Below are 17,875 nucleotides of genomic sequence, written 5' to 3'. Positions count from 1 at the left end.
TCATGCTTTGGGGCTGTTTTTCTGCAAAGTGACCAGGCCGACTTATCCGTGTAAAGGAAAGAATGAATGGGGCCATGTATCGTGAGATTTTGAGTGAAAACCTACTTTCCATCAGCAAGGGCATTGAAGATGAAACATGGCTGGGTCTTTCAGCATGACAATGATCCCAAACATACCGCCCGGGCAACGAAGGAGTGGCTTCGTAAGAAGCATTTCAAGGTCCTGGAGTGGCCTATCCAGTCTCAAGATCTCAACCCCATAGAAAATATTTGGAGGGAGTTGAAAGTCCGTTTTGCCCAGCAACAGCCCCAAAACATCACTGCTCTAGAGGAGATCTGCATGGAGGAATGGGCCAAAATAGCAGCAACAGTGTGTGGAAACCTTGAGACGACTTACAGAAAATGTTTGACCTCTGTCATTGCCAACAAAGGGTCTATAACAAAGTATTGATAAACCTTTGTTATTGACCAAATACTTATTTTCCACCATAATTTGCAAATAAATTAATTAAAAATCCTACAATGTGATTTTCTGGATTTTTTTTTCTCATTTTGTCTGTCATAGTTGAAGTGTACCTATGATGGAAATGACAGGCCTCTCATATTTTTAAGTGGGAGAACTTGCACAATTGGTGGCTGACTAAATACTTTTTTGCCCCACTGTATATGGTTAAAACACTATTTCCCATGCTTGTTCAATGAACCATGAACAATTAATGAACATGCACCTGTGGAATGGTTGTTAAGACACTAACAGCTTACAGACGGTAGTCAATGAAGGTCACAGTTATGAAAACTTAGGACACTAAAGAGGCCTTTCTACCGACTTAGAAAAATAAATATGCCCAGGGTCCGAACGTCACACCTGCCGGACAGGTACAGGATGGCAACAACATTCCCCTCATTGTAATTCCTCTCCGTGGCGGTGAGGCGCTGGTAGAAGGTGGCACAGGGATGAAACCTAAGGTCCAGGGCAGAACGTTGGAATCAAACAGCCCCTCATCCGACGTCAGAAGCATCGGCCTCCACCACGAACTGACAGGAAGGTTCCGGATGAACCAGGATCAGAGCCGTGGTGAAGCAGTGTTTAATGTACCTAAATGCCCAGTCTGTGGCGGGGGACCACGTGAACGGAACCTTGGTAGAGGTGAGGGCAGACAGTGGGGAAGCCAGGGTGCTGTAACCCCGGAAAAGCAGCGATAAAAGTTGGCGAACCCCAGGAAGCGTTGCAGCTGCACCCTGGACGTAGGCTGAGGCCAATCCACCACCACTTTCACCTTCTCAGGATCCATCTTGACACTCCCAACAGAGATTATGAAGCCCAGATAGGGAATGGTGGAGCAATCGAACTCCCACTTTTCTGCCTTAATGAACAGGTGGTTCTGCAGAAGCCACTGGAATACCTGCCGGACATGGATCACGTGTTCTTGGAGGGAGCGGGAGAAGACGAGGATGTCATCAATGTAGACGAAGACGAACCAGATCAGCATGTCGTGGAGAACATCATACACCAGAGCGTGGAACACCGCAGGGGCGTTGGTGAGGCCAAAGGGCATGACCAGATATTCGTAGTGGCTGCTGGCCATGTTGAAGGTGGTCTTCCACTCTTCCCCCTGTCGTATCCACACCAGGTGGTAGGTGTTCCGTAGATCAAGCTTGGAAAACACAGTGGCCCCCTGGAGCGGCTCGAAGGCCGAGGAAATTAGTGGTAGCGGATAAGTTTTTCACAGTCATTTCATTGACTTTTCTTCTCCACGAAGAAGAACACTGTACCAGCGGGAGAGGAATCGGGACGAATAAATCCAGTAACTAGGATGTCCTCAATGTAGTCCTCCATAGCTTTGGTTTCAGGTCCCGACAGCAAGTACAGATGCCCCTGGGGTGGTGCTATGGAAGGTCAATCCCACAGTCATAGGGGCGGTGTGGCAGAAGGGAAGTGGCCCAGGACTTTCTGAACACCTCCCTGAGATCCTGGTACTCCGCGGGAATGGCGGAGAGATCCAGAACCACCCCCGAGGACCGAGGAAGACGTCCCGGGGCAGGTTGCGCCGACGCCAGACTATGGGCGTGGCAGAATGGACTCCAGTCCATGATGGCCCCCTTAGACCAGTTGATGAGTGGTTTGTGTTGCTGGAGCCAGGAGCCAGGAGAATCCCAAAACCACAGGGTTCTGGGGGGACTTGATGAGCAGGAACTGAACGGTCTCGCTGTGATTCCCTGACACCCGTAGGCTGATGGGAGTGGTGTTATGGGTAACCCGACCTATAGAGATCCCCGTCCAACGCTCTAACATCCACGGGAATGGAGAGGGGCTGAGTGGGGATGTTCAGCTCTGAAGCCAGAGTCACATCCAAAAATCTCTCATCGGCCCAAGTCAATGAGGACCCGGAGTGATTTGGACTGGTTTCCCCAAGCAGAATGACATGAAAAGGGGTGCGAGTAGGGGAAGCAAAAAAGTTCCCCATATGGCCCACCAGAGTATTCACTCCTACCTGTGAGCCGGTAACAGAAGTTAGAAATAACACAATAAATATTCACTTACCTTTGATCTTCATCAGAAGGCACTCCCAGGAATCCCAGTTCAACAATAAATGACTGATTTGTTCCATAAAGTTCCATAAAGTCCATAATTTATGTCAAATAGCCACTTTTTGTTAGCGTGTTCAGCCCAGTAATGAGGTAGGAGCACCTTGTCCAGGCAAACTCAAAAAGTTCCCTTACAGTTCGTAGAAACAAGTCAAACGATGTGTGGAATCAATCTTTAGGATGTTTTTAACATAAAACATCAATAATGTTCCAACTGGAGAATTCCTCTGTCTGCAGAAAAGCACTGGAACGAGAGCTAACTCTGTTGGGAGCGCACGTCACGAACCTGAGACACTCTGCCAGACCACTGACTCAAACAGGTCTCATGAGCCCCTCCTTTATAGCAGAAGCCTGAAACAAGGTTCTATAGACAGCTGACATCTAGTGGAAGCCGTAGGAAATGCAATTTGACTCTATAGACACTGTGTATTCACAGCTTTGAAAAACTACAAACCTCAGATTTCCCACTTCCTGGATGTTTTCTCAGGTTTTTGCTTGCCATTCAAACAGTTTTAGAAACTTCAGAGTGTTTTCTACCCAATACTACTAATAATATGCATATATTAGCATCTTGGACAGAGTAGGGCACTCTGGCCCTACGGGACGCCTAGCCCACATAATATATTTTAATATCCCAACAGGGGCAGGCAATAGACAGGTCAAGGCAGGCAGGGGTTAGTAAACCAAAAGGTGGGGCAACAGTACCAGAGGTGGGGCAACAGTACAGACTCAGGGTAAGGCAGAGGTCGGTAATCCCGAGGGAGGCAATGGTACAGGCCGGCAGGCAGGCTCAGGGGCAGGCAGGGTGGTCAGACAGGCGGGCTCAGAGTCAGGACAAGCAAGGGTCAAAATCAGGGGGACGAGAAGAGAGAGAAACTGGAAAAAGCAAGAGCTGGTTAGCTTGAACAAACAAGACGAACTGGCAACACAGGTCTAAATGCACAGGGGATAATGGGGAAGATGGGCGACACCGGGAGGGTGTGGAGACGCTCACAAAGACAGGTGAAACTGATCAGGGTGTGACAATATAGTGCGCTACTTTTGACCAGAGCCTATGAGTGTAAAGTAGTGCACTGTGAAGAAATTAGAGTGCCATCTGTGTCGCAACCTTAGCTTAATTAATATGGGTGGATGTTGTGCTGAGAGACCATTCAGCAACTTAACAAAAGCAGCGGCTGAAAATAGATGCAGAAAGAGAGTATTTCTTTGGAGAATAATCAGAAGTTATTCATTATAACCCTATAAGGACCACGGAAAATAATGGCTTTGATGTAATATCTAAGGCTAACACTGTACCCGGAAATGTATAATGGCACGGATGAACTTCTATGCCAAGTGGAAAAATACAGGTGAAACAGACTTTTACAGACAGTGAATGAGATTTGTCTGTCACAGAGTTGTTCCCTTCGCATTTCACCCATTGTTCTTCTTATGTCTCTTGACAAACATTATTAATAACGCAACTGTTGTCCGATGTTTTACAAAGTCACAATAGGACTTAAAATTGTTGTTACAAAGTAGCAATGGCACATTGATTCATAGTTGTGGGTGTCAACATTGAGACAATGTTTTGTGGTGGTTTGTATTTGCTAGGTTGTGTCTTGATTACCAAATGACTTGCAAGAGCCATTATATAATAGATGGTCAATGCAAAGCCATTGAGAAATATTTGCTGACTAGAATGCTTTTGATGAGGTAGGACAAGGAAAGGTCCAGTTTCTATGGCTAAGTATGACACAAGACCTACAATATGGCTCGGTTTTATCTTGACAGCTGCCACTTGCTTATGACTACCGACTTCAGTCATCACACAATCCATTATCCACGTCAGATATTGTAATTGTCTGAGAATAATGCTTAACAAGTAGGTCATCGTCATAATAGCCTGTATAACAATTGTATTTAGCCAGTTATCAGTTTATGTGAACAATTATGACACATTATCATGTGATCACATAATAAATCAAATCAAAGTTTATTGGTTGCGTACACAGTTTAGCAGATTGTATAGCCGGTGCAGTGGTTCTTCCTATAACAGTTACGTCATACTGCAACACACCTTGCGGGCTGCTGCAGAATTCTATGGCATGTTATTTAATTGTCAGCCATTTTTACCATTAATGCTAGTTAGTACTAGTTTGAATACCAGAAGGCATCTTTGAGAAGTATTTGATAGTCTTCAATATTGGCATTACAAGATAATTTTAATAAACTTTTTGGTAGGAACATAGTATATGGGATTGATTTTAAGAAATCTATATTTGATGTTTAAAGTACAAACTCCCCCCAAAAAAATCAAGAACGTCAGGACGAATCCAATTAACAACCAAATAGCACTGTAACAGTAATCAAAATGCAATCTATGTTAGCAATACGTATGTTGTGATCATTATACGCACTGTACGTTATATTTTCAATACGTACAGTATGTTGTGTGATCATGATACCCAATAATGACACCTGCTACGTAGCGTTTTGTACACCTTATGCTGATAGGGATCAAGTGCTTCTACATCTGCATTGCTTGCTGTTTGGGGTTTTAGGCTGGGTTTCTGTATAAGTGCTATATGACATCTGCTGATGTAAAAAGGGCATTATAAATAAATCAAATTAAATGTTCAGCTTATGTTGTTAAAAAATATATATATTTCAGCAAGTATGTTACGTTTCTGCATTCAATGTAGTGTTAAAAGGTTGAAATGGCCTTGCATGGGAAAGTGGTGTTCATTAGCTGACTAATAGTTTACAGAAACTAGCTGAGCTGGAAAGTAGCCTATCACAAAGGGGCATTCACATGAAAGTTAACCTTGGACTAGGGTAGTTCGAGGCACTCTCGTTTCTTATAATGTAAGCAACTGATTTAACCTAATCACTGAGGATGCGTCCCAAATGGCAACCAATTCCCTACATTGTGCACTAATTTTGACTAAAGCCAAATGGGCCCTGGTCAAAGTAGTACACTAGGGAAAATGGTGCACCCAGACTGCAAATTACGAGGGGCTCAGGTGGGTCTCAGACCATGTGAATTATATATGAGTCCCCATAAATACAACAAAGTCAAGCTTTGGGGGGGGGGGGGGGGGGGGGTCTTTAAATAACTCTTAATTGAACCTTTCTCCTATACTGCTACAGTGGTAAATATTAAAATAAAAGCATATTCCAGATTAAACAAACACCCCCACATCGGTGTCATGTTTTTTTTTTAAAGTATCCATGTGGCTGTCACGTATCGCCCAATGTCATAAAATGTGTGGGTGTTTTGTAACAGATGTCTCTTTCCATTCATCAAATGGCGCTAGTGCACAGTGAACTGGTTGTGCTCATTCCACATTTAAAGGTAATACGTTTTTGTTTAACAATTAAATTAGATGTCTTACTATTAAGAGTAGTGATGCATCGATATGACATTTGACCGATGTGATATTTTCCTTGCCAAAATATACGATACCGATATTTAACATTTTAGTGGCCTTTTAAGTGTTAACGCACACAAACACAGCAGTCTAAGGCACTGTGTCTCTGTGCAAGAGGCGTAACAGTCCCTGGTTCAAATCCAGGCCGTATCACATCTGGCTGTGATTTGGAGTTCAATAGGGCGGCGCACAATTGGCCAAGCGTTGACCTGGCCGTCATTGTAAATAAGAATTTGTTCTTAACTGACTTGCCTAGTGAAAAAGGTTACACACACACACACCACACTGACCAAAAAGTAATTTGTTGGCATATACGTATGTCACCATTACCAGTAAACATAATCTAAACCTATTTCTTTCACATGCTGTGCTCTTTCGTTTTTCATTTGTTCATTCGTTTCATTCTCAACCAGGATTCCTATGGAACGCCATTTGGGTCTTTGTGTGTCAAATAAGCTTGTTTACCAATCAGGACCGTAATATGACTGCATAATAATTTAACGCGTTATTACACATTGATTACACTCACTAGTATTTCAGATGTCACAACGATTAATCGGTACGTATGCTATGATGCAGGTAAAGTTCTCGCCTACCTACAGTGCTGGTCATTAAAAACAACTAGTTAGCTCATGGATGCAAACAATGTTCTTCCCCAAAAACATAGCAAAACGACATCCGTTTCAGTTGCTGTAGTTAGCTAGCTGTCATCTAAAATAACCCTAATTTATAAGACAGTTCTTATTTGATTAATGGTGGTCAGACCCAGCTATGTGAAGCTAGCCACAATAAGGATTAGCCACAATAGTGGACTTCGTCGTTAGCCTTCAAAATAAACATTTGGTATAATTCTACTATTTGTATTAATTTGCATCACTGTCAATTACATACTTTTATTTTGAAGGCAAACCGCAAAGTCCACTATTGTGGCTAATCCTTATTGTGGCTAGCTTCTCAACACAACACGGTCCAGTCGAGCCTCACTAGCCGGATGAAGCTAGCTGGCTGCTTATAATGTTAGCTTAGGGCAACAGGGTTAAGTAGCTGGCTAGCAATTTATTTTCATGAACTGAAGTTACATTTCAATAGGCGAACAACAAGTGGCAAACAAGCTAATACTTACAAGGATTCCTAAATCATTGCTAAGAATAATGAAAATCACTGCAGTTTCTATGGGTCATTGTTTTCAGGCTGGTTGTATTGTTGCTAGCTAGGTACCAAGCTAAAGCTAGCTATCCCAGAAGTTGGACAAATTATGCTTTATTACCAAAGTGGTATTGTAAACACGTCATTCTTGGCCAATGTTTGATGTTTGCCGACTTTTGTACAGCTTTGACAGTTCTACTGTATCTGTTTTGACACGCAAAGCCCCAAACGGCGTTCCATAATATATACAGTTGAAGGCAGACATTTGCATACACTTAAGTTGGAGTCATTAAAACTCGTTTTCAACCACTCCACAAATGTCTTGTTAACAAACTACTAACATGGGAAAATCTAAAGAAATCAGCCAAGACGCCAGAAAAGAAATTGTAGACCTCCACAAGTCTGGTTCATCCTTGGGAGGAATTTCCAAATGCCTGAAGGTACCACGTTCATCTGTACAAACAATAGTACGCAAGTATAAACACCATGGGACCACGCAGCCATCATTACCGCTCAGGAAGGAGATGCTTTCTGTCTCCTAGAGATGAACGTACTTGTGTGAAAAGTGCAAATCAATCCCAGAACAACAGCAAAGGACCTTTTGAAGATGCTGGAGGAAACAGGTACAAAATTATCTATATCCACAGTAAAAGGATTCCTATTTCGACATAACCTGAAAGGCTGCTGAGCAAGGAAGAACCCACTGCTCCAAAACCACCATGAAAAAGCCAGACTATGGTTTGCAACTGCACATGGGGACAAAGATCGTACTTTTTTGAGAAATGTCCTCTGGTCTGATGAAACAAAAATAGAACTGTTTGGCCAGTTAAGGCTTGCAAGCCAAAGAACACCATCCCAACCGTGAAGCACGGGGGTGGCAGCATCATTTTGTGCAGGTGCGTCGCTGCAGGAGGGACTGGTGCACTTCACAAAATAGATGGCATCATGAGGGAGGAAAATTATGTGGATATATTGAAGCAACATCTCAAGACATCAGGAAGTTAGTCATGCAGCGTGTTGTCAAGCGTGTTGTCAAGATCGCAGATTTGAGAAAAAACAACAAATGTGAGGTCGACCGATTAATTCGAAATGGCCGATTTCAAGTTTTCATAACAATCAGAAATCGATATTTTTGGGTGCCGATTTGGCAATTTTTGTATTTTTTTTTTATACCTTTAACTAGGCAAGTCAGTTAACTTGTCTCCTCCCCTTCCTCTGCACTGATTGAAGTGGATTTAACAAGTGACATCAATAAGGGATCATAGTTTGCCTGTATTCACCTGCTCTGTCTCATGGAAAGGGCAGGTGCTCCCAATGTTTTGTACACTCAGTGTATACCATAATGCCATTCTTTGACAGCCAAGTTTTACTCCAAGACAATGGTCTGAAACTCATGGTTTGCAGGCCACATCAGGCAAATCAAATTTTGCTGGCCTGCAAAGTGACATGTCATTCTTATTGTATTCCAGACAGATTTAGGATATCCAAATTGGTTAACTTTTAAATCACCTGAATTTAGAATAACTGTAAAGGTAAGAAAAATGTATGAGAGTACCTAAACCATCTGAACGGGAATAACCATCTTATTAACTAACGGGTTCAATAAATCCAACTACTAACAGATTGGATTAGTTTAGAAAAATGTGATATTCATCTTTATGTAGCATGAGATCATTCATCAATGTGCACGCAAAAATACACATTGAAACAAACAATTCAAAAAACGATCCTGCTTTAGAGCATGCTGGGAAATATAATGGGTGGTTTTTGCACGTATGTGATGATTGTACCTTTTTAAATTCAAAATATTGGGTGCAGAAATGTACCATTGTACTAGATTATCGGCCCATGTACCCTAAAATGGTATGAACAGTACCATATGAGATGTGTACCTCTGAAAGTACATTGTGTATTTTGATATTTTTGTACCCCTGGGAACAATGCTGTAACCTAACCATACCCTTTGTTCTGAGTTCATAGCAAAGAGCAATTTCTCAAGCAAGAGTTTTGCTAGGACTGGTCTAAGTGAGGGGATTAATTGGAAAAGCTGTTATTGGCAGAGAGGTTTGAAACTATTTTTGTTATTGGTCTATTAATTTGTACTGCCTGATGTCTTCAGGCAGGCTAAAACTCCATCCCATCAATTTCTCAGTATCATTCCAACCTCAGCTGGAAATATATTTAAAACAAGGGCTGGGATATTGCATATTCTAGTAAAACCTTCACATCACTAAAACTGAGTCTAAATTCTTTAGAAACACCATTTTAATTATATGCGATTCAGAACTCCAGCTTAAATGACATTGTACCAAGGGCCAAACACATAAATTGTGTTTACCTTGACCTTCTCTGAAAAAACATCCCTTTGCCAAACAAAATGAATTTAACAATAATGAATACCTTGACAGAAACAAAGACAAGAACCGGATGGGAAAAAAAAATACATTGAGAGAAGACTGCTGCTTCTCTTTGTTTACTTTGGCAGTTGTCGAAACATAGAAGAATAAGCTTGACATCTTTGATGGTGTAATCAAACCATATGTAGGCTCGTGGAAATTCAGTACTGAGAGAGACTTGGTCATTCCTTAAAAAATAAATATTCATTTAATATTGCAATAACGAACCCGTCGACCGCACACTAAGTTGTGTTGCCGAGAGCTTCCCTATCAATGAAACAGACATGACACCAATAATGTTTAGTTCCACAACTCTCGGGCAGGTCAAACAGCATCATAAGCCACTTTGGGTTCATCCTGTCGTTAACACATGTTGTTCTAACACCCAACCCTGGCTTAATTTCCCTGATGACAAGGATGTCTAGGACCCTTTGTTCCAGTCCATCTCTATCCATGTAATACATCTCCCCAGTGCACCACTGATCATAGAATGGAACGTGGCTGTAAAGTTGTATAGATCGCTAGTAAAACCCATTTCCTCAACACACAGACTAGCTGCAGGAAGCTAGAGGGGACACCATTAAACTCAGTATTAGCAGGAGAGAAATATCTTAGTTTGTTAATTAAATAATTAAAATACCCAACAAATAAGGTGAATGCATAATTTTTCTATCACAGTAGTATTGCTGAGTGATGCCAAAGGGAATGTGATTACGTATTCAGGGGCACATTAAGACATACAAATGAATTAGGGATCCAAATGAGGATAAATGGGCAATTCACAAAGTTTGCTCATGTAGTGGATGGGAAAGCCTTGTGCCAGCCTTGTGATTCCGTTAAAAGCCTGGAGTCATTTCTCTGGCCAATTTGGCAACGTGCATGAGTGGTAAGGCAGTCATAGTGCACAAGTGTGCTTCTGCATTCATTAATGTGTGCGGTATACAAGAGTGAAAAATGGGAGAAACAGCCAAATGTACAATAGCTCTGTATGTGTGTAAATGTGTTTGTGCCTGCTGGAGGGTCAGTCATGTATAAGTAGTATATCTGTGATACATATTTGTATATTTAGATATGTGTGCATAAAACTGTCTTGCATACATTTGTCTGAGACATGTATAGAAGATAAGAGTGTCTGTAAGGGATGTTTCTCTATTTCAGTGTGTATCTGTGTACAGTGGGGTCTGAAATTGACACCCTTGATAAAGATGAGCAACAATCACTGTATAAAATACTGAGCTATATTGTATTAAAAAAAAGTTTACTTTATTAATACTGTTGCTCAGAGAAAGAGATTGTTTAACAAGTAATACTTTTGGCTTGACACCCCTGTTTTCCATACCTTGCAAAAAACCAGCAGTGAGCCTTTTTCTAAAATATTTTATGAGCTGGAGAACACATTGGTAAGGATCTTTTGTACTCATGCATTCTCATTTTGACGTGTGTTTTAACGGTTTTGACTTGAAGTTGTTTGTTAGGGGTGCCGGTTAGGTCGTGCCGACCAGATAAAAGTTTGTATTGGTGTAGACTTTACTGACAGATGCGACCAACTCATCAACAAAAGGAGAAATCAAAGGGCTTATGTAAAAGTCAGTGTTGCAAAAACCTTGAAACATCGAAATAAATAACTTCAAAAACAACCATGCTTTTTTGCGTTGGTTGTATTACCAAAATAAAGCACAAAGGTCACAACACAGTCTCAAAATAATAACTTAAGTTCACTTGTAAAATGTCCCTTACTTGGGGCCTAAAAACAGTCTGCCCGGTAAATGGTTGAGTGAACCCCAAGTGACCTCGGTCATGCAATGGTCCTCAAAGAGTGCATAAAACAGTACCATACCGAACTCCAGATCATAAACGCTCCTGGCCACAGAACACATTTTTGGGATTCACAATGGGCCTACTGTAACAGCAACTTGGTATAAATCCCACACACTATTCTGTAAATCACAAGGGGAATAAATTAACTACCGTGTGGTAGAAGTTGTCAGTCAGCATTTTTACACCAATTGCATGGATTGTGAATCCCCTCTCTAGTGTTACAAATCCCTTTGACAAAGTAACGGTGAGAACAAAATAACCACAGACATCTACCGTCAAACACTCAGGGTTTATTTGCAAACACACGGTAAGGGGGGAGGCGAGTGGGGGGGCTGAGCTCGACCCAAGGAAAGAAACAAATATCCAAAAATACCCCTAAGCTAGACTAGCCTACTTCAATACAGCTAACTAACTAACTAAAAAAAAAAAAGTTCTAACTAGTGTTTTTAAACAAAGTTTACCTACGGGTAGTGTATGCCAATGGGCGACTGGTCTTAGTACCCCCTTTTCCCACCATCAAACATAACAAAAACAATACTCACATGTGGGGGACAAAGTGACATGTAGTAGTGAAAACAAAACCAGAGAACTACCGAGAGATTGACAGAGAGATGGCACTTTAGAGCAAACAACAGACAGGGTTTTTAAACCAAGGGAAAGGGAATGTGATAGGGTAATGGAAACAGGAGGAGGTGTGTCTTCTGATTAGCGACTGATTGATGACTGATTGGGGAATGATGAATGCCACCTGTGAGGGGAGAAGCAGAGAAAATAAATACACACACAGGATACCTGTATCTGTAACACTAGTTTATACAGGACAGTTTATATCACACATTATACAGTCATACTCATGCTGAACCAAAGATAAACATCTATGGATGTGCTTCTATCTAACGATGTTCACTGATGCAACAAGAAACACCTCAGTTAACAGACTTTACAGCTATGAGGTCATGTTTTGTGTCTTCCGCTACAACATGTTGTTGTGTAAAGCGTCCAGCCAGCCAGGACCCCTGAGAGGTGATTGAATGATAGGCTGATAGATTCACTCTGGCTTGGGGCTTTTTTGTACAATAACCCATGGCGAGAAACCATTTGAAACTGATAGAGCACTCCAAAAGACAGATTGTCAGTTACCTAAGCCACAGGGACATCTCTGTTTCTCTGCTGGTGGCCATCTCGGGAGGGAACAATGAATTTATGGATGGATGGATGTAGGTAGGGAACGAATGAAAGAGGGAGGGAGTGTGCACCACCACTGTTCAATTGTCTGTCTGAGTGATACTTTTCTGAATGGTTTATTACTGTAATAACAGCGGATTGTTTGAAAATCTATAGGTACATGCTAACCTTCCCTGGAAAACAGCAATTTGACTTTGTGGATTATACAATACCTTACAGAGAAGGGATTGTTTCCGTGTGCGCTACAAATTGAATTATTTCTGAAGCAGTTGCCTGTTGCCTTTGTGTTCACTTCCAACAATAATTTGTATAGCCCGTGTGTCTCACTGATAATTATAAACTGTAACAGATGGGTTTAAACTTTACAGAATAGCTCTCTTTGGAAAACATACTTCTCATTTGATCTCTTCTGCACTTCTACATGGGGTACATCTCAATACTCGAAAGCAGCTTCCTCTACTTATCTCATTTCCTTGATCCAAACTGATCGAGTGCAACAGTGGACCTCCAGCCATATTGCTTTCATCCTGTATTTTCAGATCAGTGCTTGAAAGAGAAGGCAAGGGGAAAGAGGCCACTCAAGACTTGAGATGCAGCCATTTTGTTTATGATTTATGACACAATTCACCCATAGTAGCTACATGCCGTGAATTGACTGTATATCATCTTCCTTTAGATACGGGGTGCCCCGGCAACAGGAAGTCATGTGACCACCTGCAGCCTGAGGATAACCCGGATTTCACATGGAGCGTGGTGGCGGCAGAGAACCCCTGGGAAGAGGGGAACGGGAGGAGGGAGAAGAAAGGAGGAAGTACACAGGGCTGGGAGGAAGGTAAGAATGAAGGTATCGCAACTCCGAAACTGGGGAAGTACCTTCTACATCATTTTCTCTTTCATTTAGCAACTTTAAAATGATACAGAAGTACAGTGTCCATATTAGGCCAGCCTCAGTCTCAGCAGGACTTACTGGATACACTGTATTTCATACAGAGGAGACAACCAACACTCATACCTAAGATTATTTTCAGAAATGCTGTGTGCTTGTTCAGGAATCACTCTTTGGAAAAGCTGCTTTTGTGTTTGTTTTACAACTTTGGTTCAACAAAGACATTTGGTTACGGTGGTGCTACAGGAATAGAGGTTTTCAATGTTAGCATACTACACTAGGAGAACACAAAAGGACAACACGGAACAAGGCTGAAGATAACCAGAGATGCTTTTAACTGGGTGAAACCTTCAGGTAGAATATTACACGACATGCATGAAAACTTAGACTCTATTCCAGAGTGTTGTTGATATACAGTGCATTCGGAAAGTATGCAGACCACTTGACTTTTTCCACATTTTGTTACGTTACAGCCTTATTCTAAAATGGATTAAATAGTTTTTTCCCTTCATCAATCTACAAACAATACCCCATAATGGCAAAGCAAAAACTGAAATATGACACTTCCATAAGTATTTAGACCATTTACTCTTTACTTTGTTGAAGCACCATTGGCAGTGATTACAGCTTTGAGTCTTCTTGGGTATGGAGCTACAAGCTTGGCAACTCCTGATTTTGGGGAGTTTCTCCCATTTCTTCCCTGCAGATCCTCTCAAGCTGTCAGATTGGATGGGGAGTGTTGCTTCATAGCTATTTTCAGGTCTCTTCAGAGATGTTAGATCGGGTTCGAGTCCGGCCTCTGGCAGGCCACTCAAGGTCTTTCAGAGACTTGTCCCGAAACCATTTCTGAGTTGTCTTGGCTGTGTGCTTAAGGTCACTGTCCTGTTGGAAGGTGAACCTTCGCCCCAGTCTGAGGTCCTGAGTGCTCTGGAGCAGGTTTTCATCAAGGATCGCTCTTTATTTTTCTCCGTTCCTGACTAGCCTCCCAGTTCCCTCCGCTGAAAAATATCCCCACCGCATGATGCTGCCAGCACCATGCTTCACCGTATGGATAGTGCCAGGTTTCCTCCAGAGTTTAATATTGGTTTCATCACACCATAGAATATTGTTTGTCATGGTCTGAGAGTCCTTTAGGTACCCTTTGGCAAACTCCAAGTGGGCTCTCATGTACCTTTTACTGAGGAGTGGATTCGGTCTGGCCACTCTACCATAAAGGCCTGATTGGTGGAGTGCTGCAGAGATGGTTGTCCTTCTGGAAGGTTCTCCCATCTCCACAGATGAACTCTGGAGCTCTGTAAGGTTGACCATCAGGTTCTTGGTCACCTCCCTGACTAAGGCCCTTCTCCCCCGATAGCTCAGTTTAGCCAGGCGGCCAGCTCTAGGAAGAATCTTGGTGGTTACAAACTTTTTCAATTGAACCTCTCTGGGATATGTGGAATGGTAGCGTCCCACTTGGCCAAAAGCCAGAGAAAATGCAGAGCGCCAAATTCAAATAAATTACTATAAAAATCAAACTTTCTTGAAGTCACACATGTAAGATACCAAATTAAAGCTACACGTGTTGTGAATCCAGCCAACATGTCAGATTTTAAAAAGGCTTTTCGGCAAAAGCAAACGATGCTATTATCTGAGGATAGCACCTCCGTAAACAAAAGAGTATGAAATACAATGTATCCAGTAAGTCCTGCTGAGACTGAGGCTGGCCTAATATGGACACTGTACTTCTGTATCATTTTAAAGTTGCTGAATGAAAGATAAAATGATGTAGAAGGTACTTCCCCAGCACTTCAACCCTGCAGGCTTGACACAAAACGCAGAAATAAAAATATAAATCATGCCTTACCTTTGACAAGCTTCTTCTGTTGGCACTCCAATATGTCCCATAAACATCGCAAATGGTCCTTTTGTTCGATTAATTCCGTAGATATATATCCAAAATCTCCATTTATTTGGCGCGTTTGTTCCAGAAAAACACCGGTTCCAACTTGCGCAACGTGACTACAAAATATCTCAAAGTTACCTGTAAACTTTGCCAAAACTACTTTTGTAATACAACTTTAGGTATTTTTTAAAGTAAATAATCGATAAAATTGAAGACGGGATGATCTGTGGTCAATACAGGAAGAAAACAAACTGACGCTAGCTTTCTGGTCACACGCCTCTATCAAACAGTACACATGAAGTGACCCTCGTTTTGAACCGGGCTACTTCTTCATTACACAAAGGAAAAACCTCAACCAGTTTCTAAAGACTGGTGACATCCAGTGGAAGCTGTAGGAACTGCAAGCAAGTCCCTTAGAAATCTGGATTCCCAATGAAAGCTCATTGAAAAGAGAGTGACCTCAAATGTAAAAAAAAAATCTGAATGGTTTGTCCTCGGGGTTTCGCCTGCTACATACGTTCTGTTATACTCACAATCATGATTCAAACAGTTTTAGAAACGTAAGATTGTTTTCTATCCAAATCTACTAATACTATGCATATCTTATCTTCTGGGGATGAGTAGCAGGCAGTTGAATTTGGGCATGCCTTTCATCCAAAATTCCAAATGCTGCCCCCTATCCTAGAGAGGTTTTAAGAATTATGGAATGCTTCAGAAATATTTTGGTACCCTTCCTCAGATCTGTGCCTCGACACAATTCTGTCTTTGAGCTCTACGGACAATTCTTTCGACGTCATGGCTTGTTTTTTGGTCTGACATGCACTGTCAACTGTGGGACCTTATATAGACAGGTGTGTGCCTTTCCAAATCATGTCCAATCAATTGAATGTACCACTAGTGGACTCCAACCAAGTTGTAGAAACATCTCAATGATGATCAATGGAAACATGATGCACCTTAGATCAATTTCGAGTCTCATAGCAAATACTTGTGTAAATGAGCTATTTCTTTTTTTGCGAAACATTCTTAACCTGTTTTCACTTTGTCATTATTGGGTATTGTGTGTAGATTGATGAGGATTTTTTTTTTATTTAATCAATTTAAGAATAAGGCTGTAACTTAACAAAATGTGGAAAAAGTCAAGGGGTCTGAATACTTTCCGAATGCACTGTATCTCCAAGGAGACAATTCATGGTAGTAGTCTGTATCATTTCAAACGTGAGTACAAAAGCACCACTATTCCCAAGCCTCAGTCATGTTCTTAGCATAGCTTTGCGTTTGTAAGAGGAGAAAACTCATCTCCAGAGATGATGGTGAGAATGGAGGGTGTGTCCACTTCCTTACATGTTCTAATGATATTTATCATGTCCCCTTAAGCATTCTAAATGATGGGTTGAGATTAAAAAAGGCCATGTTAATCCATAAAGTATAGAGAGGGAGACGCTCTACAAAGCCTCAGTCAGTCAATGCAATTCAGTTACCTCTCTTTGTATCGCCACACTCGCCTGATAATTCCGTAAAGTCCGTAAAGTCTTTGAAATTGCAAGGTAATGATACCAACAATGGAAACAACCCAAACAAACGTAATGACAAAGTGATCAAAGATCACTCATATATATCTCATATATATTTAACAGCAGATACTTTCTGATTTTGTTTAGCCACAGTGGACTATAAAGTCAGACATAATACATTTAGTTTTTTGGTGAAATGCTGAAGCCACAACAGCATGTGGTCGGATAGGAAACATAATAATTAATTCTCACTGAAATAATTGTAGCACCTGCCTCAAAGACAGTTGAACGTAGGGCTTGTGCCCAATGCAGGAATTTTAAATTGTAATAATACACAGATAAATTACACGAGGGTGATCAAATTAACGTGATCTGACTTTAAAGCCACAGGCTATAAAGTCACCTGAACAGTTACCTGTTCAGGCCCTCTCTGTCTCTCGCTTCCCTTCCACCAGTTGCAACCTGGCAGCAGCAATCAATGTCATCTACACGTGGGTAACAAAAAAAGGAGTGCACCATACATGGCTGAAGGTAAAATAAGCACAAAGGAAATGTACGTGCATAATCCCCTCAACCCTTTAGATCAGGCAAATGCGGTGGGCGTGCTTTGAATGATTAGGCGTAGCCGCTGTCTCAGTACATTCCACCGGCGCCTGCAATTTATAGGGACGGAAATAAGGGCTGAAAAGTTGGATGAATATGATCCGGGAAATGCACAAGCTCTTTCGTTATTCTATGGTAAAGTTAAACTTCTAGGCTGTCGTACTACATTGGGAACCTGCGATACTGGCTAGCTGCTTTTAGGTGAGAATAACAGGTGACCTATCACACAAGCATTGATAAAGCAGGGGGGTGGTTTTTTGGGACAATTGCATTGGCATACATAGACTCACTTCTATATCTAGCACTAATAGTACGGACAACCCACTTTAAGACAGCACACGTCTTAGACCTAGTTTTAACTACCTAGAGGTTCACCAAAGACTTACTGACTTGGCACATGCAAAGCCTACACGTAATTGAAGCATATGTTGATTTGCTTTGACCTGG

General features: G+C 41.6%; 1 protein-coding gene across 1 annotated transcript in view; it reads left to right on the top strand.

The window, feature by feature from the left end:
- alk (ALK receptor tyrosine kinase) overlaps window positions 1-17,875 on the top strand; it is a 698,893-nt gene that overhangs the window by 233,948 nt on the left and 447,070 nt on the right. Inside the window, exon 3 of the mRNA XM_090220448.1 lies at window positions 13,220-13,387. Within this exon, the coding sequence (XP_090076574.1) occupies window positions 13,220-13,387 (168 nt within the window). The remainder of the gene's footprint in view (window positions 1-13,219; window positions 13,388-17,875) is intronic.

The sequence above is a fragment of the Oncorhynchus mykiss genome, chromosome 25, assembly GCF_057628025.1.
Source record: "Oncorhynchus mykiss isolate SJ-2025 chromosome 25, ASM5762802v1, whole genome shotgun sequence".
Classification (NCBI taxonomy): Eukaryota; Metazoa; Chordata; class Actinopteri; order Salmoniformes; family Salmonidae; genus Oncorhynchus; species Oncorhynchus mykiss.
This window is presented reverse-complemented; position numbering and strand designations above follow the sequence as displayed.